At 37.7% G+C, this 24,868-nt stretch overlaps 1 protein-coding gene across 6 annotated transcripts in view; it reads left to right on the plus strand.

Annotated features, from left to right (window-relative positions):
- LOC131231868 (uncharacterized) overlaps positions 1 to 24,868 on the plus strand; it is a 64,135-nt gene that overhangs the window by 16,085 nt on the left and 23,182 nt on the right. For 4 of the 6 annotated variants that reach the window (XM_058228202.1, XM_058228199.1, XM_058228198.1 and 1 more), the window contains 2 exons: positions 10,596 to 10,737; positions 10,947 to 11,200. In XM_058228202.1, coding sequence (XP_058084185.1) covers positions 10,733 to 10,737; positions 10,947 to 11,200 — 259 coding nt within the window. In that variant the 5' untranslated portion in view covers positions 10,596 to 10,732. Of the gene's footprint in view, positions 1 to 10,393; positions 10,520 to 10,595; positions 10,738 to 10,941; positions 11,201 to 24,868 lie in introns of all 6 variants that reach the window. The other 2 variants (XM_058228201.1, XM_058228204.1) reach the window with 2 other exon arrangements.

Here is a 24,868-nt window from a genome sequence, read left to right on the forward strand (position 1 = left end):
ATAATAGAGGTAGTGTTTGGACAACCCCCACTCATACACAGTAAAAAAAAAATGACCTGATTACTTTTCACTGATTATAATTTATAATATATTTTATACAACTTGTGTTCACTAAATAACTTGAAGTTGGGTGCTTTGTGACCAAACACAAAGACAAGGTCGGCCTACATACAGGTGCGACTCAGTCGGGTTGAGGGTCAACCCAAGCCCGACCCAAACTCAATAGGATCCAGCCTACAACTTGGTCCGAAGCCAATTCCAACCTGAGGTGCCCATCTCAAATTCCTTTGTATTGGAGCCAACTTGACCCAACTCCAATTCCTCTATGCTTGATCCAATCTTACCCAACCTGATTCGACCCAATGCAACCCAATCCAAATACACGTGATTATTCCCAACTAGAGCTACAACATGGGTTCGAGTTGATTCAAGGTGTACCGTATCTGTTACGATACTCCCGTAAAGGCCGATACGTATAGGTAACGGTCATAACCATTACACGATATGGGGGTGAAAAGGGGTAGTTAGTTTTTTGAGACCGTATCAGTCGTTAAGGTGGCCGTAAATGCCGTTACAGGGCATAACAACCGTTACTGCCGTAACGGTCGAAAAACGATTACTTTTTTTTTTTTTCTATTTAAATTCAATTTTCTCCTCTTTTTCACTTTTCTCATTTCAAAAACTCTCCTATATCATTTTACAATAGATTTTGACCACTCTTATTATAACTTTTACGATTAACATTGTGGATTGAAGTGATTTGAGCAAATAGAATCTTCGAGGCCTTTTTTTCAAAAAATTGAAAAAGCAATATTTATGCCTTTTTTTGATTTCTAGTTCTAATGCTTGATTGTGATGTGTAAACATTAGAGACATAATCATATTAAACAATTCACTAGACAACCTGATACAACACTCTTACCAAAGAGTGGACCGTTACACTATCATAAACATGTTCAAAACAAAAAATGAATACATATTTGAAATATTTACATTATTTTTTATTTTCTAGATATTTTTTTAAGAATTTTTCGGGCAAAAGAAAATTTTCAACTGTTACGGGGGTCGTAACGGTCGTTACACCTCCGTATCGGCCGTTATGGCCGATACCTGTATCGGTAATGGTGGTGACCATTACGGCCACCGTTACCGATACGGAATACCTTGAGTTGACTAGAGTTTGGTTGGGTTGTTAAGGTCCTCGGATTGGAAATTGTGAACCTGATTTGAATTTGCGTTGGGTTTGGGTTGAGCAAATTCAGGTCGGGTTGGGAAAATCAAATGTATTTGGGTTGGATTGGGTTGAGTATAGCGGAGTTCAGGTTAGGTACCTTGGGTTGGAACTTGGCTTCAGTTGCGGGTTGGGCTCAGGTTGTCCCTCTTAAGGTCAGGTTGGGCTCAAGTTGTCCCTCAACTCGATCTAACCCACCCAAGTTGCACCCCTATTCCCAACTGACCTAACTCGACCTAATTTTGCTCAACCCTAACCCAACCTGATTTCAAAGCGGGTTGGGATTTTCCAACCCAAACCTAGCCTGAAGACCCTGATAACCCATCCCAAATTTGGGTTGGGTCAATTGGGTTTGGATTGACCTGAACCCGAGTTGCAGCCTTAGCGTACAGTTATACCACCCTTATTACTGCCCCCACCCATCATCACTAACATTCCCTCTCAAGGTGCATAGATATCATCCATGCCTTGGTGAAAATGTCTACAACTAGATCTTGAGATCTGATTTGCGCTAGAGATATCTTTAGAGGACACCTTCTCACGAATAAGATAATAGTCCGCTTCAATTTGCTTGGTCCTCCAATTGAATACCAGGTTACTAGTAATGTGCGAAGCAGCCTGATTATCAGAATGTAAGGGAATGGGAACTTCAACTGGAAAGCCAATCTCGATTCTCATGAAGTAATGTTTTGGGCGACATCAACTCATAGGTCATATGCCCTAGCTCCATAGTTAGCCTCTGCACTTGATCTTGCCATCATGTTCTGCTTTTTGCTCATCTAAGTCATCAAATTACCATCAATGTGTACAATAATCAATTGTTTATCAATAGGGGAACCAACCCATTCTACATCTGAGTACCCTTAAACATGAATGAGCCCATAATTTCTTGTGAGTTATTCCATGGCCAAGGGATCCCTTTGAATACCTTGTATATATGAGTAACTACATCCCACTGAAAACTTCTAGGAACCTGCATGAATTAACTTTCAACGCTTACAACAAATGTTATGTTTGGATGGGTTATTTTAAGATAAATAAGCTTGCCAACCAGCTTAGCATACCTACTTGGATCATATAACAAGTCTCCTTCATCCACAACCGGCTTCTAGTTAGGGTCCATAGGAGTATCAATGGGTTTGGCCCCAAGCGTACCAATGTTTGATAGTTAATCTATGACATGCTTCCACTGGGAAAGATTAATTCCTGCCTTGGACCTGGCCACTTTAATCTCTAGAAAATACCACAGCTTTTCCAAGTCTTTGGTTCAGAAATGATGTTGAGAATCTTTTTGAGACGATTTGTTCCACTGTCATCACTGTTTGTAATCGTGATGTTGTCAACATATAGAATTAGCACAATCTCACATACACTCTTACTTTCTTAACAAAAAATGTGACCACCTTGGCTCCTACCAACCCAAACTCTAATATGACTTGGGTAAATTTCTCGAACCATCTCCGAGGAAACTACTTCAACCGGTAAAGTGACCTTTGAGACTGGACACCTTATCTGTCTACCCTTGTGCTACATACCCAGGTGGTTGCTCCATGTACACTTCCTCGTACAAATCCCCATTTCAGAGTGCATTTTTAACATCTAACCGATGGAGAGGTCAGTTCAAATTTACAGCAATGAAGAGAATAATTTGAAGAGTTTAATTTGGCCACAGGCGAAAAAGTTTCAGAGTAATCCGCACCAAATGTTTGTGTTAATTTTTTGGCGACAAGACAGGCATTTAACCAGTCAACATAACCATCCGGAAGATACTTAATTGTGTAAATTTATTTACCCTCACAACTTGTTTACGGGTGGGCAATGATGTCAACTCCCATGTCCTGTTAGAATGTAAGGCTTGCATCTCGTTATTCATAGCTTTCTTCCAGCCACTATTAGACAGGATTTCCTGAAAGGAATGATGAATAGAAACAGATGACAGGGAACACAAATTATTGGAAGGAGATAAATGATCTAGCTAGACAAAATTTGAGATAGGAGGAAGAGTGCAAGACTGGGTACCATTAGTACAGTAATAGGTATATCATCAAAGGTAGTAAGGAACAATGATTTGTGGAGCGGAAGACAGTTGCTAAGAAGCATGAGGGAAAGGTGGCGCAACACCACCCTTCTTCCCACTAGTGTATACTTGAAGTGCCCGAGTAGTAGATGGTTTGGTGCAGAGTGATCGGTTTGGAACAGGTAAAATAACTTGTGGTGGAATGGCCATGTCCATGGACTTTTGATGCTCAGATTGAAAGAATTGAGTCTTTTCAAAGAAAGTAACATCTGGATATAAATTGTTTATGGAGAGAGGGACAATAACACTTGTATCTATGCTGAGACCTAGAATACCCAAGAAACATACATTTTAGAGAATAAGAATCTAACTTGTCAACCTTGGTCCCAAAAGATGGACAAAGCATGCAATAGGAGGCAGAGAGAACAAGGATGCTCTAGAATCAAAATTTGAGGTGGTTGTTTTTTTTTTTTTTTCCCGTTAACACAAAAGAGGCCAAGAGGGCATAAGATTGATGAAAAAACATGCGGTTAGTATAGCATCTCCCCAAAACTTCTATGGTACATTCATCTGAAATAAAAGAGCATGGATTACTTCAACTAAAGGCTTATGGTTGTGTCAACCAACCGTTGTGGTGTGTGACTGCAAGATGCTTGATGTACGATTCTATGCTTTTGAAAATACAACTGAAAATCATTTTAAATGTATTTACCCTTGTTATCTGAATGCAAAATCTAGATGTTTGTTAAGAATTGATTTCTAACATCACATGAAATAATTGAAACATGGAAAAAACTTATGCTCTTTCTTCAATAAATATAGCTAAGTAGTTCTAAACAAATCACCACAATTATGACATAAATCCATGATGACTTGGGACCTTGATAAGATCCCATATATTAGCATGTGCTAATGAAAAATGACTTCATGGACATAAAGGTATTCCATAACAGTAACGGTGGCCATAATGGCCAACACCGTTACCTTTATGATATGGGTCATAACGGCTGTTACAACCACTGTAACAGCCATTATGGTTTCTTTTTATTTATTTAAAGGAAACCCCCAAAAAACCTGTCTCTACTCCATAGCGTCGAAAAAAAAAAAAATAAAATCAAAAATCTATATCTGCCCCGTAGCAAACCATTAATGGGTTGTTACGACTTTTATAGGGGGCGTAACCGGCCGTTAACGGCGGTTACAAGTCATTTTTTCCATAACACCTATTATGGCCGTTATGACCCCGTAATGTGTAACGGTGGCAACGTTACCTTTACATAACAACCTTTACAGCACACCATGGGAAAGACACATGACTATGTTTACTATATTAACATATTTTGCAATCAAATCAGAAATAGACACTAATTTTGGAACCATCTGCTCTAGCTTATTTAGGGGAAGGATTACTAAGTTCACAATGTCACCGGAATGACGACACACTAGATTAAAGCGCTGTACTCAGTGCACAATCTTGGTAGTATAAACCTCCTGCCTCATGACTTGAACCAATTGTCCTTTGCATTTTTAGATCCCGAAATGCACAACGAAAAGGGAAGAACGTAACTGAGCAATTTAGACTTTTGGTGAGACAACTGACATAAGATTGAATATGAAGTGAGGTACGTGTAAGACATATGAGAATTCCAAAGGAGATGAACAAGCAGTGCCTGATCCCTTAATCTGGGAGGAGGTACCATTTGCTACAGTAACAGAAGTAAGAGTTGATGGATTAACAAGTTTAGTGAAAACATGTGAATTACTTGACATATGGTCTAAGTTGTCTGATGCACCTGAATCAATAACCCAGGGTTCAAATTGATGAGAATGAAGACATGCATTACTTGACTCGACAATTGTGGCAGTGGAAGACGATGGTTCATTTGTGGTAGCCCTTAGTTGTAGGATCGTTCTAGCTAGGTGTCACTCCCACTTCGAATCGTGCTTCCGACTCTCACTCTCGCTCCCACTTCCTGCCTACTTGTTTACATTTTGAAACCAATGCTTCACCACTAATGCACCCAAATTTGTTGCCGCTTCTCTTCATGCTTCATGCATGATGCAACTATACTAGCCTGCTGAGAAGATAAAAAACGAGAATACTTGCCTCAAGACATGCTGCGAGTGACATTCTCACTCGCAGTAGTAAAAGGCTGAGAAGTTCTAGGATCTCTAGATGAATCATCTTCAGTGGCAAACTCTTCATTAGATGTCCCCATCAAACATGCTAGCCGGAAAGCTTCAAAGAGATTTTCTATGGAGAGGCATGGGAGAATATTGCTATGAGCGCTCTTGTTGATTTTTAGTTGCAAAATATCGCAAGTATTGATCGTTATTGAGTATTTTGATAACGTGATCATTGCTGATGATATCGTTGATACAATTAATTTTTGTACACACAGAACACTACTTGGAGTTGCCGTCTTAGTAATTTTTGTAATGCCTTTGATGAGAGAAAGCAACATCATCTGCTCTTTAGCTTGCATTGAAACTAGCAAGAATAATGTAAATGGCCCTTAACTCTGTTGGAATGCTTTGGTTCTATCATCTTCCACTCTCCCATCTCGATGTGAAGACATTGACACCCTTCCCCTGACCCCCTAGCACTTACGTACTCTTATAGATCATATGATTTGTGAATTTTTTTTTTGAAAGGTAAGAATATTATTTTGTAAGCACTGAAAAACTACAGCTACAACGGAAAAAAATACAGAGCAAGGCCCAAGCAGCCCAAACCCAACCCCTACACCCTAGAAGAAGCAAGGATCAAGGGCCCCAGTATCTAAGAAAACTAGGACCCTCGAGAAAGCTCCCGCCTTCAAAACAACAATGTTCCTAAAGCAACGATTGTTCCACTCAGCCCAAAGTGCCCACAACACTGTGAGGAGAATGATCCACCATTTTCTTTACCGATCGCACCTCCCAATTTCCCGTGCCAGCTGAACAGAAGGGCCTCCATAGAATTTGGCATAGTCCAGGCGACTCTCGGAAGCTGTAAAACACTCCACCAAATGTCAACGGCAAAGTGGCAATGGATGAACAGGTGGTCGACCGATTCCTCCACCTGAAGACAAGAGAGACAAGCATTTAGGAGGAACATTCCTCTCTTATGAAGATTATCTATATTAAGAACTCTATTCCTCCCCACGAGCCAACCAAAAGCTGCCACCTTAGGGGGCACCCCATAAGACCACAAAAGGAGTTGTGTGAGAGGAAGGCTTCAAAACATCAGGGACCAATAGGGATTTGTGGAGCGAGCGCACAGAGAATTGACCTGATCTAACTAGCGACCAACGCATCTCATCCTCGTACTTGTAGGAAGAAGGGGCGAAAGTTTGCAAACGAATAAGGAGTGTAAGATTGATGATTTGAGTGGTAGTTATGTTCCTTCTCAAATGTGGGTTCCAGCTCCTAGCATCGCTATAACCAACATAACACTGAGAAACTAAGATGCTAGAGCCAAAGAAGGATTTAGGCTGATAACAAACAACCCCGTAAAGGATTTAGCCAAAGAAGGGTAACCGCACTAAACATCCAACCAAACTTTAATGCTAGAGCCATTTCCTGAAGAAATGGATTTTATCCCAAATGAGAGGGGCAACCCTCGCGATACCTTTCCAAAGGAAAGAGGCTCTGTAAAGGGAAGAGAAAAAAAGAAAAAAGAAAAAAGAAAAAAGGGAAGAGTTTTTAGTCTACTAACCTTCCTTGGAGACTTCATATTTGGTAGCAATGACTGTGTGCCACAGACTATCGTTCTATACTACAAAATGCCAAACTCATTTACCCAAAAAGAGCTTTATTGACTACCTCCAAATTTTTTATATCTGCACCCCCTTCAAAATATGGAGAACAGACCTCATTCTAGTTAAGGAGAGGAACTTTTCTAGCATTTGCACCTCCTTTCCACAAAAAGTTTCTCCTCAATTTATCAATCTCAAGGATAACAAACTTAGGGCAATGGAAGAGAGGGAGATAGTAGGTGGGCAAGTTTGATAAAGAAGCCTTGATAAGATTCAATCTTCCACCAAGGGACAAGACGTGAAGCTTCCAAGCCGAGAGTTTCTTCTCCGATCTTTCAATGATTTTGTCTCACATCATTGGGGACTGGGGAGGTTTTTCAATGCGCAACGGTAAGCCTAAGTAAGTGGTCGGGAGAGAACTTACCTTGCACCTAAAGGAAGCAACTAAGGAAAGATGGACCTCTCTGTAGACATTAATACCAAACAATTTGCTCTTAGAGAGGTTAACTCTCAAACTTGAAATAACTTCAAACTAGCAAATAGTCATACTCAAGAAATCTACAATCCTTTCATCCGCCTCACAAAACAAGAGGGAGTCATCTGCAAATTGAAGATGGCAAATAGAAAAAGGCAGGTTCTTAATTTTAAAACCCTTGAATAGGCCAAAATCCTGGCCCCTACTCAACATAGCGCTAAGGGCTTTGGTGACGAGAAGGAAGAGGAAAGGAGACAATGGATCGCCTTGATGAAGCCCTCGAGAGGATTTGAAGCAAGGTGTTCCGTATCCGTTACGATATGCCCATAAAGGCCGATACATATGGGTAACGGCCATGACCGTTATGCGATACGGGGGTGAAAAGGGGTAGTTAATTTTTTTAAGACCGTATTAACTGTTACGGTGGCCGTAAAGGGCGTTACAGGGCATAACGACCGTTACTCCCGTAACAGTAAAAAAAACGATCACTTTTTTTTTTCCAATTTAAATTCAATATTCTCCTCTTTTTCAATTTTCTCATTCCAAAAACTCTCCTATATCATTTTACAACAGATTTTGACCACTCTTACTATAGTTGTTAAGATTAAAACTGTAGATTGAAGTGATTTGAGCAAACAGAATCTCCGAGGGCCTTTTTAAAAAATAAAAATAAAATTGAAAAAGCAGTATTTATGCTTTTTTTTTTTCCCTGATTTCTAGTTCTAATAGTTGATTGTGATGTGTAAACATTAGAGACATAATCATATTAAACAATTCACTAGATAGCCCGATACAACACTCTCACCCAAGAGTGGACCGTTACACTACCATAAACATGTTCAAAACAAAAAAATGAATACGTATTTGAAATGTTTACATTATTCTTGATTTTCTAGATAATTTTTCAGAATTTTTCGGGCAAAAGAAAATTTTCAACCGTTATGGGGGTCATAACGGTCGTTACACCCCTGTATCGGCCATTATGGCCGATACACGTATCGGTAATGGTGGCGACCGTTATGGTCACCGTTACCGATACGGAATACCTTGATTTGAAGTGTCCAAAAGGAGACCCATTAATGAGGGTCAAGAATTTAGGTGAAGAGATGCAAACTCTCATCCACACCCTTCATTTGAGTCCAAAACCCATCTTGTTCATCATATAGTCAAGAAACGACCAATCTACGTGGTCGTAAGCTTTCTCAAGATCCAAGTTGCAGATGATTCCTGGATTGTTAGAGCGAGAGCAAGAATGCAAACATTCATTGGCAATGAAAGCCCAGCCAAGAATTTGCCTATTATCCACGTAGGCAAACTGAAAGGGGGGAATTATTTTTTTCCATAACAGTTCTCAATCTTTGGGAGAGCAATTTGGCTAAAATCTTGTAAGGACTGCCTAACGGACTAATGGGCTGAAAATCCTTCAGATGTTGCACTTCCAGCTTGGGAATTAAGGCTAGAAAGGTATTGCCCAGCTCTATTGACAAGCAATTGTTGTCGAAAAAGTCTTGGATATGGGCTAGGAGATCATCCTTAACGATTACCCAAAAAAGTTGAAAGAAGGCGATAGGGAAACCATCTAGGCCTGGCGCCTTATCTTTCCCTAATCCCCAGACTGCGTCCTTAACCACATCTATGTCAAAAGGCTTTTCCTAGAAAGTCGCATCCTCAAGAATGAAGATTATCAATAGGAGGCCGGATTGCACCATCCAAGGAAAGCAATTTGGAATAGAAATCTATGATCACAGATGAAATCGAACTCTTTTCTGTAACAATGACATCGTCAACAGACGAGGAGGAGATAAGGTTAGAACGTGACCTGGCATTGGGCCATACTACGAAAAAATTTGGTGTTTTTATCTGATTCTTTAAGCCAGACAGCCCTAGAGCGCTGCTGCCGTTTAATTTCTTCCTCTCTAAGCGTGGCACAATACTCATCTGAGAAAAGAGATCTGGCAGCTAAATCCTCAGAGAAAAGCCCAGCTTCTTCCTTTTGATCCATCTCTTGGATAGCCGCAAGCAGAGAGGACATCTCCATTTCACTTTTCCCAAAAAGTTGTGGTGCTACTCTTTTAATTTCAGTTTCAGACTCTGAAGCTTTTTGCATAAAACAAAACCATGTTTTCCATGAAAGTGAAAAGAATTCTACCATCTGACAATCAGATCCTTAAAATCCTTGACTTCTGAATATGGAAATTAGAAAATCAGAAATCTGTAAATCAGCACTATATCTAGGTACAAACTCATGATTGGATCTGGCAATTGAGGACTTGCTGGTGCTGCATCAATCTTTGTTTTTCCTATTAAAGATGAGAAATACTTCTGGGAAATGAAATATGCTGTCGATAGCTTGTGTTAATTACGTTTGTGGCTTTTATACACATCATCAGTTGAAAATGGATAAATAAATACAAAATGGGTCCTGACTGGAATTCAATGAATTTTCTAACTCATTAGTATTTAAAATTTAAGCCTTAGAGTTCATATCATATTCTTGCTAATGCTCTCTACTATGCTGGCTCTGGCATTCTGAAGACTTAATGAAGAGGCATTCATGCTTCCAGATTAAGATTGGTGCTGCCTTTTGGTTTCTTAAAAATTCTTCTGAATGTATTGAACTTTATCCTACAGAAAATTGACAATAAAATTTCTGTTTTATGTCAGACATGAATGGAGGGATCATATGATCCTCGATTGTAGAATATGCATGGTATCCTCACCTTTTCAGATTTGTTCAAATGAGTGATCTAAATTGTTCATCTGATAGGTCCAGCCATGGATTGATATTTGATTATGCCCCAAATGTCCCCTGGATTGGGAGATTAGAGCTCTCCAATCTTCAGTGTTTTTATTTTTATTTATTCTTCAGTTCACCATGGATCACTTCTCTAGCTCTATTTCTTATTCTCTATGACTATATCGCTCTACAGCAATCAAGGGTTTGCAATTACTGTCAATGAGGTGCCACTATGGGGCCCCGAGAAATGAACAGTCTGGATCACCAAACCATGCACCCCACTTGCACAAACTGACAGCCTGGAGAAAGCAGAGATACAGTGATCATTATGTTCCTCATTTCTGTCATATTGGTCATCATTGTTTGGGATCTTGATGCTGACTTTGTTGGAACAGGAAGGGTGCAGTAAGCTTCTTACCAATAACAAGGGTGAAAGATGGCTGCCGGACAACTATGCACTTGTTCTAACATTTAGAATGTTGTTTGGATCATATTCGGTGGTTAGATCTACCAAAGGCATTTTTTAGCTTGTATGGGGTAGGTGTTTCTTCTTCTTCTTCTTCTTTTCCCTTAAAATGATAAAGGTATTGTAGAACGTTTTTAGTTTTGAATAAGAAACCTAGTCTCAATCTTAACAGTTAAAAATTTGAATGAACATGTGAATCAGTGTTTTGTACCTGGTACTGACAATTACTTTCAGTTTGTTAGGGGCTCCAATTCATTCATTTCCCTTTTGTACAGTGCAGTGGTTGTCTTGGAGGGCTGGTCAGATTCGCATCGGCCTCCTCTGTTGAAACACTCGAGATACCACAAAAGAGAAGCATAGGTCAATTGTCAAGCAGTGCAAAAAGGCAATGGTCATCCAGTCCTCAAGAGATGGAAAACAGTGTTGGAAATTCACATTCCCATGAAACACATCAATTGATTGGTTCCGCAGTTGTCAATGAAGAAACAAAGATGATAGAGAAAAATGTGAACAATTGTCCATTTGTTAACCAAGGTCTGTCTCTCCCTTAAAATGAGTTTGATACGGATTACGTTAGTTCATTAAGAGTTTACTGTTTGGGTTTTACATTGTTAATATCACTTCAATCTGGGTTGTCCGTTCCATTCTGGTTACTGTTTCTGTATCCCTGTTGGAAGAGAATGAATTCATCTTTTGACCATTTGCTGATCTGTTTTGCAAAATATGAATGTATTCTTTTTTAAGAATAACGGAAGTAGTAAGACCTCTTTTTCCCATTCTTTAACATTTGAATTAGTTTTTTTTTTTTCCTTCCAATAACTAAAATATCCCTAAAGGCATTTATAAATGCCAACTAAAGCAGCAAAAAATTGTGAAGTATAAAAATGGCATTGGAAATATTCATGCCAAAATGGGCCAAAATGTCCAAAGAAGACCAAAATCAGCCCAAATGAAATAGAATGGTCTTGCTTTCATTTTGGTGATGGGGAGAATACATCAAGCTTTCAATATAACCTGGTCGAAAGTGGGTGAAGAATTCCCATGCATAAGGGGTGCACGAATCCTATTATTTTCTCTAGTTTACAACATCTGATCAAATATCTCTGTTAATAACTAGAAATGGTGTAGTGGGCTTAATCTTTCGAGGAGTATGTTTTGTTTGTCTATCAACAGAACTTATATATATATATATATATATATATATATATATATATATATATATATATATATATATATATATATATATATATAACACAACGTGTATGTACATTTGTATACCTTTATATACCGGATATGACTCGTGATATAGATATATAGGAAATCCACCATCAACTAATTCTGACTCGTGGATACATATGTATCCTTGACATACTGAAACGACTGCCATTATTGGTATCAAACCAGTAGCGATTCATACAAGCTAAATCTTCTAATCGATAATTGGGCCAAAGAAACAATTTGAATTGTATAAATTTATTTATATCTGTATCAAAATGCTTGTCCTCATCCAAAAATTGCACACAGTTCCTTACGTTGTTGCCATTGAAAAATACTGAATTTCTATTCACAACATTCTCATTCTCGGAATTCAAACAAATTAGAATTCTCAATTCTCTACGACGTCTAGGAGATGGAATATTTTCAGGAACAAGCAAAGCATAATTATATATATATATATATATATATATATATATATATATATATATATATATATATATATATATATATGCTTGATTATATGTTTTGTTTGTCTATCAACAGAACTTTTGCTATGAGCAACCCATCAGTAGAAAAATTATAAGGAAAAAAAAAAAACAGAAGTATTCATGAAGGCAATTCTTAAACATCAGTAGCCAATCTGCACCTGTCAAGCTTGTCCTGAGACCCAATTGTGACTCGCCTATATCATGATCATGCTGACTCAGATACATTGACATGAATGTTAATGGCATTTTTATTTATATTATGATTTGAGTTCAATATATAATTTATGATTATATAGCAGTGTTTAAAAACCCAGACAGGCCAAACAGTCGGTACCGTTCGGACTAGAAACGGCCATAAAACTGGGTCTGTCACTAAAAGACTTGTTTTTATTGAAAACTGAATGGGGTGAAGGTCAAACCCACAACCTGTACTTGAGAAGCAATGCCCTAACCACCATCCTGGAAGGAGACTAGACACAGATTGTGTAGTGAAGAGCTCACCATCCTATAGCGTGGTGTGGATACTCTGTGGGGCCCACTGTGATGTATGTGTTTTATCCATGCTGTTCATCTGTTTTTCCAGCTCATTTTAGCAAATGAGCCCAAAATTGAATCATATCAAAATCTCAGGTGGACTGTGGACCACACCATGGGAAACATAATTGAATGCCTATCATTGAAAACTTCTTGGGGGCCACAAGTTTTGTAGGAAGTTGATTTTTGTGTTTTCTCTTCATCTAGTTTTGTGTGACCTTATGAACAGGTTGGATCACAAATAAATATCACTATGGGCCGTAGGAAGGTTTCAATGGTAGACGTCATTGTCCGCACTGTTTTCTGTGGTGTGGTCCACCTTAGCTTTTGATATGCTTCAATTTTGGGCTCATGCCCTAAAAAGAGCTGGAAAAATGGGTTGACGGCGTGGATAAAACATATACATCATGGTGGGCCCCACAGAGTATCCACACCACACTACAGCATGGTTTCCTCACTACACCATTCACATCCGAAGGAGACTTGATGCTACATTGCTATCAGAGTAGCACAACACACTAGAGCTCCAAAAGATTCCAAATACAATAGTAATTGCATTAAAAAAATCAGCAAAGGAAGGATATTTAGTTAATCACAAAAAGGCTCTAATGGTATCACACCAAGAGAAGATCATTCTCCATTACAGGAATTAATAAGTAAAAGTACTTTCAATCACTTTAAAATATAATCATCAATTCTTTTCGCAAGCATGGTTTTGGGATCTTTTATAGCCCATATCGAAAATCTAATAGATATGGAGTTTGCGCTCTTTCTAATTTTAGGCCATGATGACATCCGAGCACCTTTTAGAGTTTATTAGAGGAGGAGAGTTGCCTCGATTTCTTTATTGCTAGATGATATTACATGGAGTCCAGTGGGCCCAATTCGAGTTACTAGCCATGTTGAAGAATCCACATGCATGATTGTGCATCTTTGAAGACCCCACATTGGGAAGATGCATGCGGGTTACTTAGTTGAGAGTATTGGATCGTTGGATTGATTGGATACATCTATCAGACGGTTGGATTTCGCATCGGACCGTTGGATTTTGCACGATGGGCCATCTTGACCATTGGACTATTTTGATGGTTGGGTCGTCTTGATATTGGACACTAGTTTTAGTTATTTTGTTTAGTTAGTTTGATTATTTGGTTTATTTTATGATTTAGTTTATATAAGTAGTGTTTTGGACATTTTATAGTATTACGGGTGTTTTTTGTAAAAACACCACATATAGAGTATATAAGGCTTAGACGTGTGAAGCCTAGGGGATTATTGATATTAAATGAAATTTCTCTACATTGCTTTTTTTGAGTAAGAAAACTTCTTGTGAATGGAATTTGGTGTGAAGCCGTTGGAGTGATTCCAAGTTATTTTTCTTATACCTATCAAGGTTTTTTTTTTCTTCTCTCAAACACTCATTTTCCATTGAATATTTTTCTCTTCTTTCTCAAACCCTAACCCCACCATCATCAGCCCAACTCATCACCAACCAAACTGAACCAGCCCCACCACACCATCCGTACAACTGTACGGACATGCCCCTGTACATTGCACGCATGTCCATACAACGTCTATATAGCCAAACAGTCTCCTGCTCATTGATCCTTTCTCTTCTTCTTTATTTTATTACCCGTATCCTAACCCTAACCCTATAGGCTTTTATAAAACCCTAAATTTCCATTTTCTTGATTTACAAACCTAAACCTTAATCCATTTAAACCCTACCAATCCGCAAGTGAATCTTCGAATATAGAACGAATCCTATACTAGATGGAAGTTCTACTTTCTATTGATCTATATTCGATCAATAGCCTTAAGTATCTATTTTGCAGGATTGTGACGTGGTCTTGAACTTGAGCTTAATTGAATATTTGATTTCTCTAATTTTGTGGTAGATTGGATTTATTTTATGATTTGATTTACTCCGGTAATCCGTTAATTAATTTATTTGCATCATGCTAGTTGAGGCCATCCGTCCTATATCAAATCTTGGTATCGGAGCCTAGGTTTAGCATATGATTTAGTATGATCCTCAAATTAGCATAGGACTTCCATGTTTCATTTAGAGTAGGTTTTTCATGTTGTTGTGTGTAGGATTACCAGTCTTCCCATTCTCATCACATTGCATATAGTCTTTAATTCTTAGGTTTCCCATCAGATCCCCAGTTTATGTTACTGCGTGTGGTTTTGGTCTACACCCTACTATGAGTTTGGAGCAACTTATCGAGGTTATCAATGCCATTAGTAACTGTCTTGCGGTTCTTAAGGCTCGAAGTAGAGCCACCAACAACCAACTGGTGGCAACCAACACTCATGTAACCTAATTGGAAACTTCTCTTTGGGCAAACCTCGACGATGGGGAAGATGGCCAATCATAAGCGGAAAATCAAGTTGGAGGACATGGAAGAGGCCGTGGCGGAGTGTGTACTCAACCACCCCTTGGAGAGTAACAAGACCAAGATGATCCTGATGAGCGAGTAATGAAAAGTGTGAAAGTTGAGGCATCAAGTTATGACGGTCGCTTAGACCCCAAGGCCTTCCTCAATTGGCTTGCAGACATGGATCATTATTTTGAGTGGTATGATATGTTTGATCGCCATCGTGTGAGGTTCACCAAAATGAAGTTGGTGGGTCAAGCCAAGTTGTTTTAGACGAATGTCAAGCGGAAGATGGAGAGGTCTGGAGATGACCCAGTCTCACTGTGGGCTGAGATGAAAGAGATCTTAAACGAATTAAGGAAAAGTACCTTCCTCTCTCTTATTGTCATGAACTTTTGGATTAGTAACAATCCATTCGTTAGGGATTAATGCTCATTGTTGATTACATCACCAAGTTTGATAAATATATGATGCGATGTAATGTTCATGAGCTGTTAGTGATCCTTTCCCGTTTTAGGATAGGCCTCCAACATCAGCTTCAGTGAGAGTTTATTCCTTATGACATCAGCCCCCTAGAGCATGCCTATCAAGTGGTGTAAGAGCTTAAGCAGTATATGAAACTGCAATTTATGAAGTGATTCGACTCTCGGTAATTCAATGTCAAGACCACTCCCCAAGGAGCTAAGCCTAATTTTGGGAGTCAATCCAAAGCCCCTACTGGCACTTAATCCACTAATGGGGATGTTAAGGGCAAAGGTCTAGCTAGTACTAGCTCGAGGGTAGGTGAGCAAGCGCGATGTTACAATTGCTGAGGATACGACCATTTCGCATACCAGTGCTCTACGAAAGAGCAAAATAAGGCCCTCGTGATTGGCGAGTTCGATGAGGATGCGAATGATCAGGGTGATTGCGAAGAAGAATATCAGCCCAAAATTGGTACTAGTGATGAAGAAGTTGAAGGAGTTGAGACCGTGCCAATCGCAGTTGTCAAATGCACCTTAGCCCGAGCCAAAGAGAGTGATGATTGGCGCATAAATTTGATTTTCCATACTTACGCCAAGTGTGGTGACAAAAGCTAAAAGGTGATAATTGATAATGGCAGTTGCACCAATGTGGTCTCCACTAGCACTGTATCTCGTTTGGATTTGAAACCCATCCCTCACCCTCAGCCTGTCGAGTTTCGTGGGTTGATACTTCCTCGATACTGGTTTCTCAACGGTGTCTTATTCCCATTCAATTTGCTTCCTAAAAAGACTCGTGCACTGTTTCGGTGCATGGGCCCCACCTTGATTAATGTGTTGTATATCCATGCTGTGCATTAGTTTTTTTAGTTCATTTTATTAACAAGACGAGGGAGGGCGTAAACAAAAAACTAGATTTAGGGAGGGGTGCTTTAGAATCTAAAGGGTTTTAAATTAGTCGGACTAAATCAGAGTATATGGAGTGCCATTTTAGTAACAATAGGAGTGGAAATGGGGAATTAGTAAAGGTTGTTGACTGAGAAAGTTTCCATAATGACTACTTGGGATATCTTGGCTTTATAATTCATGAGAGTGGAGAGATTAAGAAGGATGTTGTCTATAGAAATCAAGTTGGATGGAAGCAATGGAGATGTGCTTTGGTAGTTTTATGTGATCATCGTGTACAACTCAAACTAAAGAGGAAGTTTTATAAGATAGCTAGCTATAAGAGCAATCATGCTTTATGTGATAGAATGTTGAGTAGTTGGAACAAATATTTCATAGAATGAGTGGAGCTGAGATGAGGATGTTGAGATGGATGAGTGGCAAGATGAGAATGATAGAATTAGAAATGAATGCATTCAAGGGAACTTAGGACTTAGGGGTAGCACAAAGAGGTATAAGATGAGGGAAAGTGGACTTAGATGGTTTACTCATGCAACACAAACAAAGAACTGTGCCGGTTAGGAGTGGGTTCTCACCTATTCTTGCTAGGATTGGAAATCTTGTATTTTACATATGCACATGATCAAGTCCTTAGAATTCCTTGCAAGTCGAAGACTCTAAGAGGGCAAAGGGAAGGCCCAAAAGGACATGAGTGGAGATAGTAAGAAAAGACTTGATGACATATGGTCTAACTCAAGTTATGGTCTTTGATAGAATGGAATTGTGGAATAGGATTCATGTAGCCAGCCTCAATTAGTTGGGATAATGCTTAGGGGTCGTTTGGCACCATGGATTTGGGGGGATTTGAGGGGGTTTCAAATCCCCTAGTTGTTTGGCACCATAAAGTAACTAGGGGTTTCAAATCTAGGGGGTTTCAAATCCCCTCAAATTGGGGGTTTGAAATTCACGGTGAGAGCTTGGATTACATATAAAATCCTTCCAAGAGTTGCATGTGTAACATGTGTGTCACCAGACTATTATTCTATTGGACACATGGCCCACTAATGATATCATAAAACAATTAGATTATCAATTGCATCACTATAATTACTTTAATATGATGATCAACACTATCCAAACATTGTCCATGTAAATCAACAGTTAAAAATCGTTGGTTAGTCACTCGGACATGATCTTGTGCTTGTGGCCCATCCGAGACTTGGAATTTCATCATTTTCGGGAAAAGCATATATTTCAGCAGGCTTATTACAACCATTGCATCAAACATTACATATGTCACTAATTAGAGATATTAAAGCTGATTTAGTAATTAAATTCAAACCCTTGTAAATATACCATGCATAGCTACTTTTGGATTAAAGTTGATTCCCGATCCAGGGTGCCAAACACAATAGGAGGATTTCCAATCCAAGCTCCCAAACAGGCCCTTGGATGATGATAAGTTGATTGTCATCTCTCAAAGGGTGTGATTATGTGAGAGGTTATGCAATCCAAGGCCTAAAATGATGTGTGATTATGTGAGAGGTTATGCATGGGAGGGATATCGAAGCAATGAAGAAAAAGATTGAATCTTTGTCTATGTTTAAATATGACACTAAATTAGTTATGAATATCAATTTTGCATCAGCCAATACGACTCTATCGTATCTGTGTTGGCCGGATATGATATGCCACCATATCAGCCGGCTACAAAAAATCATTCCATATCGGCACCAATATTTTTGTGCCGTATGTCTTCAATCGGCTCATTTTTTGTTGTTTCTCCTTTCTTTCTTCTTGTTTCAAATTCTTTTCAATGATGGGGTGTTTCAGAGCCATTTTTTTTTACCAGATCTAGGTCAGATTCGAAGATAAAAAATAGTTTCTTTGCTTGAAATCAAAGGATTGAAGCTCTTGGGCCCAAATCGAAAAAAGGTAAAAAGTTTTTTTTTTTTGTTTGGCTATTTTGAACTAAAATTACATTGAAACAATTGTATAAACCATTTCGATCAAATCGTGGTTGTTTTGATCTTGATTTAGGCTCTTTTTTTTTTTTTCTTTTCTTTTCTTTTCTTTTTTATTTACACCGGAATTTTTGAAATTTTCAGAAAAAAAAAATTCTAATTTAAATTTTTTTTTTTTGTTGATTCTTATTATGATGCTTGAGGAGTATTAAAATACTGGATCTACTGATTTGGTCTCGATTTGGGGGCTTTCCTTTTTTCTTTATTTTTTATTTATGCGTGAATTTTTAGCGAATTTGAAAAAAAAAAAAAAAACTAAAATTTCTTCTCTATAGATTGTTGTTCTGTTGCTTGAGGAGTCTTCTAATACTATGGATCTAATGATTTCACACATGCATTGATTAAAAAAATATTTTCTACATTTTTTTTTCTATTTTTGGGTTGATTTTTTGAGCATTTTCTTAAAACATTTTAAGGAAATTATATGATTATGAATGATAGATCTAGGCTAATAAATGTTTGTTTCAAACATATATCGACCATTTACAACCATATTTGAATTATTTCCTTATATTCGAGCCATTTTTTAATCATTTTTAGGTATTTTATTGAATGTTTTCTTCCAAAATTTCTATGGGAGAATGATGGATCTATGTTATTTAGACATAGATCAAAGTTCTTTTAACAAATATTTACATTTTAGAGACTAAATTTATTTTTAACGTATTTTTTCCTTTTTTGTGGCAATTTTCAAAAGCTCTTCATTGTTTTAAAAAATCAGATTGGATATTACTTTCTTTGTATAAAAAAATTTCACCTCTTACTTGTATATCAAATATCAATACATGTTATATGTTTATACTCTTCTTGTAATCTTATAGTTCTAATGTGTTATTGTCTTAAATAACTCTCCTAACTCATAGTTATAGTCCAATAGTTGATAGATAATCATATTAGCAAATAGCAATATATGATATCAAATTTTGACATATATCAATATTTTATATATAAAAAAGTCAACACTACACCTTACAGTAGGTCAACCCGTATGGACAACATTCTTACCAAAGAATGGTATGATACACCATTGAATACATGGTCAAAACACAAAAAACGACAGATTCTTGGATATCTATTTTTTTTTTTACCTAATATATTTCGTATTTTTTTGCTTAAAAAAAATAAATTTGACTGATACAGGCCTATATGGCATTGATACCAATACGCAACACCGTATCATATCCTTTTTTGTTGGGCTGATATGCTCACCGATGCCAACATTTAGAACCATGAGCAAGTCCCTATTGTTTAAATATGACCTTTGGATCTAATGGGTTGGGCGGTGGCTTTGAGGGCCTGTTTAGTTTTCCAATTACAATGGTAAAAGTTTATAAATTAGCAATGATTATTTACTTTTGTAATTGTGTGGTGACATCAGTGTTCGTGTTGTCGACGATTTGTCGATATTATCGCCAATAATATCGGTGTCGCTGCACTAGCGACACCGAAACCCCAAGTTTTCGTTTCTCTACAGAATATCGGCAAAATTTTCGGCGAAAACCCATTTTTCGGCGATATCATCGATAAAAATGGGTTCTCGCCGAGAATATCGGCATGGTGTGGCTGAAATAAAGGAAAAAAAAACTTCAATTTTACGATTTTCGTACCTGATTGGAACTCGGAAGAACAAAAGCCCTGTTAGGTAAGAAAAACCTACAAATTCCCCCCTTTTTTTCGATTGGAATATCGATGTCGCAATTTCGGTGAAAAATATGAAATTTTGTTGGATTTCCCCTCGATTTGGGTCTGGTTTAGGGTTTTGAAACCCTCAGTCAAAAACCCCTCGGCGAGAAATCCTCTTGCTCTAATATTTGTGTTTAAAAAAAAAAAAAAAAATTCGAGCCTCGGAAGCAGAAGCGGTTGTGTACTGAGGGAAGCGGAATGGCTGGTGTACCTAGCTGTAGCTGCTGTAGGTACGTGTCGTGCGAAGATGAGCACTGACGCTCCTCGAGCTCCGAGTTGTATGAACGATTCAAAGGAGATCAAAGTTACATGGCCCCCACAGTGATGTATTTATTATATCTACACCGTTCATCTATTCTTAGATATCATTTTAGAGCATTATGCAAAAGATGAATCATATCCAAAGATCATCTGTACCACACCATAAATAGTAGCGTAGATAATGATTTTCACCGTTAAACAATTTTTAGAGCCCACCGTAACGTTTATTTTACATCCAATCCGTTCATAAGGTCACAAATACCTGAATGAAGAGGAAAAACAAATTTCTTGTTCCAAAACTTCTGTGACCCCAAAAAGGGTTATAATGGTAGACGTTCAATCCCCCACTGGTTTTTGCTGTGTGGTCCACTTGATAGTTGGATGTCTTATTTTTTCTCCCAAGCCTTAAGACGATATCGCCAAATGGATGTACGGTTTGGATATAACACATATCACGGTGGGCCCAGGGAGCATCGACCAATAGCCACCTCTTTACTGGCAGTGTTGGTACAATCTGCATCCCCACGAATTGCCAAAGGGAAGCGGATTGGGTACAGCCCCGGCAACACCTAGCTGTGGGGCCCACCGTAATGTATGATTTTTATCCACGCTGTCCATCCATTTTGAAAAATCATTTTATGTGATGAGCCCAAAAATGGGACAGATTGAATGCCCACATGAACCACACCATAGGAAACAGTGGGCACCGACTGCCTAGTGCTGAAAACCTCACGGGGCCACAAAAGTTTTGGATCAAGGTCATGTGTATGTTTTTCTCACGGTGTGGTCCACTTGAGATTTAGATCTGCTTCATTATTGGCCGTGCACTCAAATGAGTTGGCTAAAAGGATGGACTATGTACATATACAACGCATACATTGAGGTGGGCCCATGGTTAGGGTCCCACCCACATCCCTATCCTTGAAAAACTTGCTAGGGTCCACTGTATTGTTTTGTTGACCCTTCAAACCGTCAACGAGGTGTCATAAACTTAGAGAAACCTTTAAAAAATAAAAAATAAAATTTTAGTTTGAACCAAAACTTATGTGGCCCACCATAAGTTTTCAATGGTCAATCACCACTGTTTCCTATGGTATGGTCCACATAAGATTGGGACCAACTTCATTTGTGGGATTGTGCATTAAAATGATCCAGAAAAATAGATGGACGGACATGGATATACAACACATTAAAATGGGCTCCATTAAATGAAAACTTATTGTGTAATGCATTCTTTTTGTAATTTTTTAATTCCTAAATATGCAAATATGTGTATTTAGGCATGTCCTGGAGTTTCACTGAAAACTTCCACTATTTTCTCCATGTTTCCCCCACGTTTTCCTGCATTTCTGGTTATCAGCGATATTATCGGCGATAACGATATAATATCTTTATCTCCGGCCAGCGAAACTTGTAGCGATACCGACAACTCGAACACTGGGTGACATCACTTACATATGGTTCCAATGATGATTTTCCTACATTGTTTGTTTCACCCAGAAATCACTGTAAAAGTGGTAGTTCTATAGTGTGAAAATGTAATGATTACTATTTACTTTACTTCCTTTAGAAGTTTATTTGACACTTGATTTATGAGCCTTAATCCTGTTAAACAAACACTTGGAAAAGATAATGATGACTCATTTACTTTGCATTTCATAGAAAATGGGCAAACCAAACAGGCCTTAAAGGTTTTTGGGGAGAGTACCTCTTTTCCGTTTTGTCAGTCTGTGTAGTAGTTTTCTTTTTTGCTTTGGCCTCTTTTTAATTAAATCATTACCTTTCAAAAGAAAAGAAAAAAAAGGGGCAGAGTAAAGCATACTCTATGTGTCGTTCGCTTTATACTCAGTCAGATGCTATAATGGGATGTCTACTACTATCCTATATGAGCCTGATTATTAATGACAATCTACACAACATTACGCCCTATGCTCTTCAACTTCATCCACCATTCTATCCATCAGGCTAAATATATATATATATATATATATATTTAGCATTCTTCACTTCATCAAATGCATCAATTGCTCTAATGAACATTGTACCCAGATGAGAGTAAACCATGAAATTTATCATGCTCAATCTGATTGGACAAGTCCAACCATCGCATATGATTGTGCATCATCAACTCGTCCATATCCTTATAAATGATTCTACTGAAGCCCACATTTCATTATACACTTCATTCAAATACTGTGTCATAATAGCTGAGTGCTTTAATCCCAGGTATTACATCTACTGTTGCATCTACAAACGCCTGAAAATATGGGAAATCAATGACATGTGGAGGGATGCTATTAAATAAAAATAACTTTGTCATTGCCTTCCTAAGATTATCTATACTATGCTTTGATAACATTTGCTTCAATTTCTTTTGCATGCTAATGACCTTCCTAAATACTGTTTAATTACCAGGAGCTGCTACTGGGCTCCTCTCATCCTCGTCGACACTATGAATATTGGGCCAAGAGGTTTGACGTTGCGTAGTAAGGCCACGATGAAAACCCCTTAAAATTTAAGTAGTTCTCCACTGCCACTACCACTCTAACCATCCCTATTACCTCCCCCACCCCCAAACATCTGACATCACTACTCATCCTCATGAGTCATTTGTATACTTTTCCTAGCCAATGTAATCTCCCAATCTGAATCTTCTCCCAACTTAATCTCTTCATCAACGCCTTGCTCAGGAACACCGAACACCTCCGCTCGACATGCATTAAGGGTGACCTTTTTCTTCTTTTCTCCTTGACATTTTTCCCTCTAAATTTTTCTAAGTTTTGTTTCATCTGCTTCCTTCCTTTTTTTAGGGTCGCTTGGACATTTAGAAACTTGACAATTTTGATGGGCAAAGTGTTATTTTAATCAAATCACGCCCCCACTTATGCTCCTATTGCAGTACTTGCACATTATTTGTTGCCTACTCCCTCCTATTCTTATCCTGTGCTGCCACTCTACATCTTTATTTTCATTCACAGCAACTTTTTTGATGTCTAGTCATCAACTGCCAACTACTAAGCCCAAGCAGGAACCCAAATATCCAATAAGACAATGATCTAAGCCAAGTTACCCTACCGAAATTTCTAATAGACAACAGTCCACTGTAGACTCCACTGAACAAGTGCCTACCACAAGGTCCATAATTCAACCCAAGTTATCTAACAAACACAACTCCGCAATCAACATTTAATAGTCTACTATGCAAAAGCACCAAAATGAAGAGAAAATGCGTTAGCATTATAGACTTGATAAACTAATGAAAGAAACACATGAAGTAACACAACAACTCTTCTTATTATTATTATTATTTTAAAAGACTAATAAAACAGTAACATCCAACTTTTATAAAAATAAACAGACAACAAAAAATTACAAAAGTTTAAAAAGAAAAAAAGAGGTGAAAATACTTATTCATTTCACCAACATGCCAACAATGAAAATAAAAAACAAGATTACAACTCATGTATGGTAGATCTATGTTCAAATAATATTAATTATTCATTTCCCCAATCTGATTTTTGAGGAAAAATAAGAAATAATTGAAAATTGCCAAAAAAAAAAAGGTAAATTATGTTAAAAATAGTATTACAACATATAAAATGTAGATCTATGTTCAAAGAACTTAGATCTATGTTTAAACAACATAAATCAATCATTTCCCCAAAGAAATTTTGGAAAAATAAAATAAAAAATTTGAAAAATGCCTGAAAAGAGAAAATTCATTTGAATCCAGCACCAAATGGTCCGTCTATGCTCAAAACAAAAAGTAGATTTACCTAGATTTATCATTAGATTAATTTCTCTAAAATTATTAAATAAATAAACAAATTTTCAGAAAATGGCTAAAAAATTAACGAGAAAATAAAAAATAAAATTAAAAATTTATTCAAGCAATGCTTGTATGAAATGTGTATATGTATAGTATTCAAAGACTACTCATGCATCATTACAACATTTAATTGAAAAAAGTTGAAAAAGAATTTCTGAAATTTTCATAAAATAGAAAAAATAAAAAATGAAAAATCTCCAAATCGAGAACAAATCAACCATGATTCCTTCAATTTGGGTTTATAATGATGTTTTGACTTGATTTCAGTAATAATAAACCGAAAGGAAAAAAGATTTTTAACTTTTTTTTTTCCCCAAAATCGTTTATCAGCCCTTCAATCCTTTGATTCGATTAATAAAACCCCTGTTTTGATCCTCGAATCTGGTGTAGATCTGGTCAGAAATGTGCTTTAAACAATATCTTTGAAAGGAGTAGAGA

The sequence above is a fragment of the Magnolia sinica genome, chromosome 17 (assembly GCF_029962835.1).
Source record: "Magnolia sinica isolate HGM2019 chromosome 17, MsV1, whole genome shotgun sequence".
Lineage (NCBI taxonomy): Eukaryota > Viridiplantae > Streptophyta > Magnoliopsida > Magnoliales > Magnoliaceae > Magnolia > Magnolia sinica.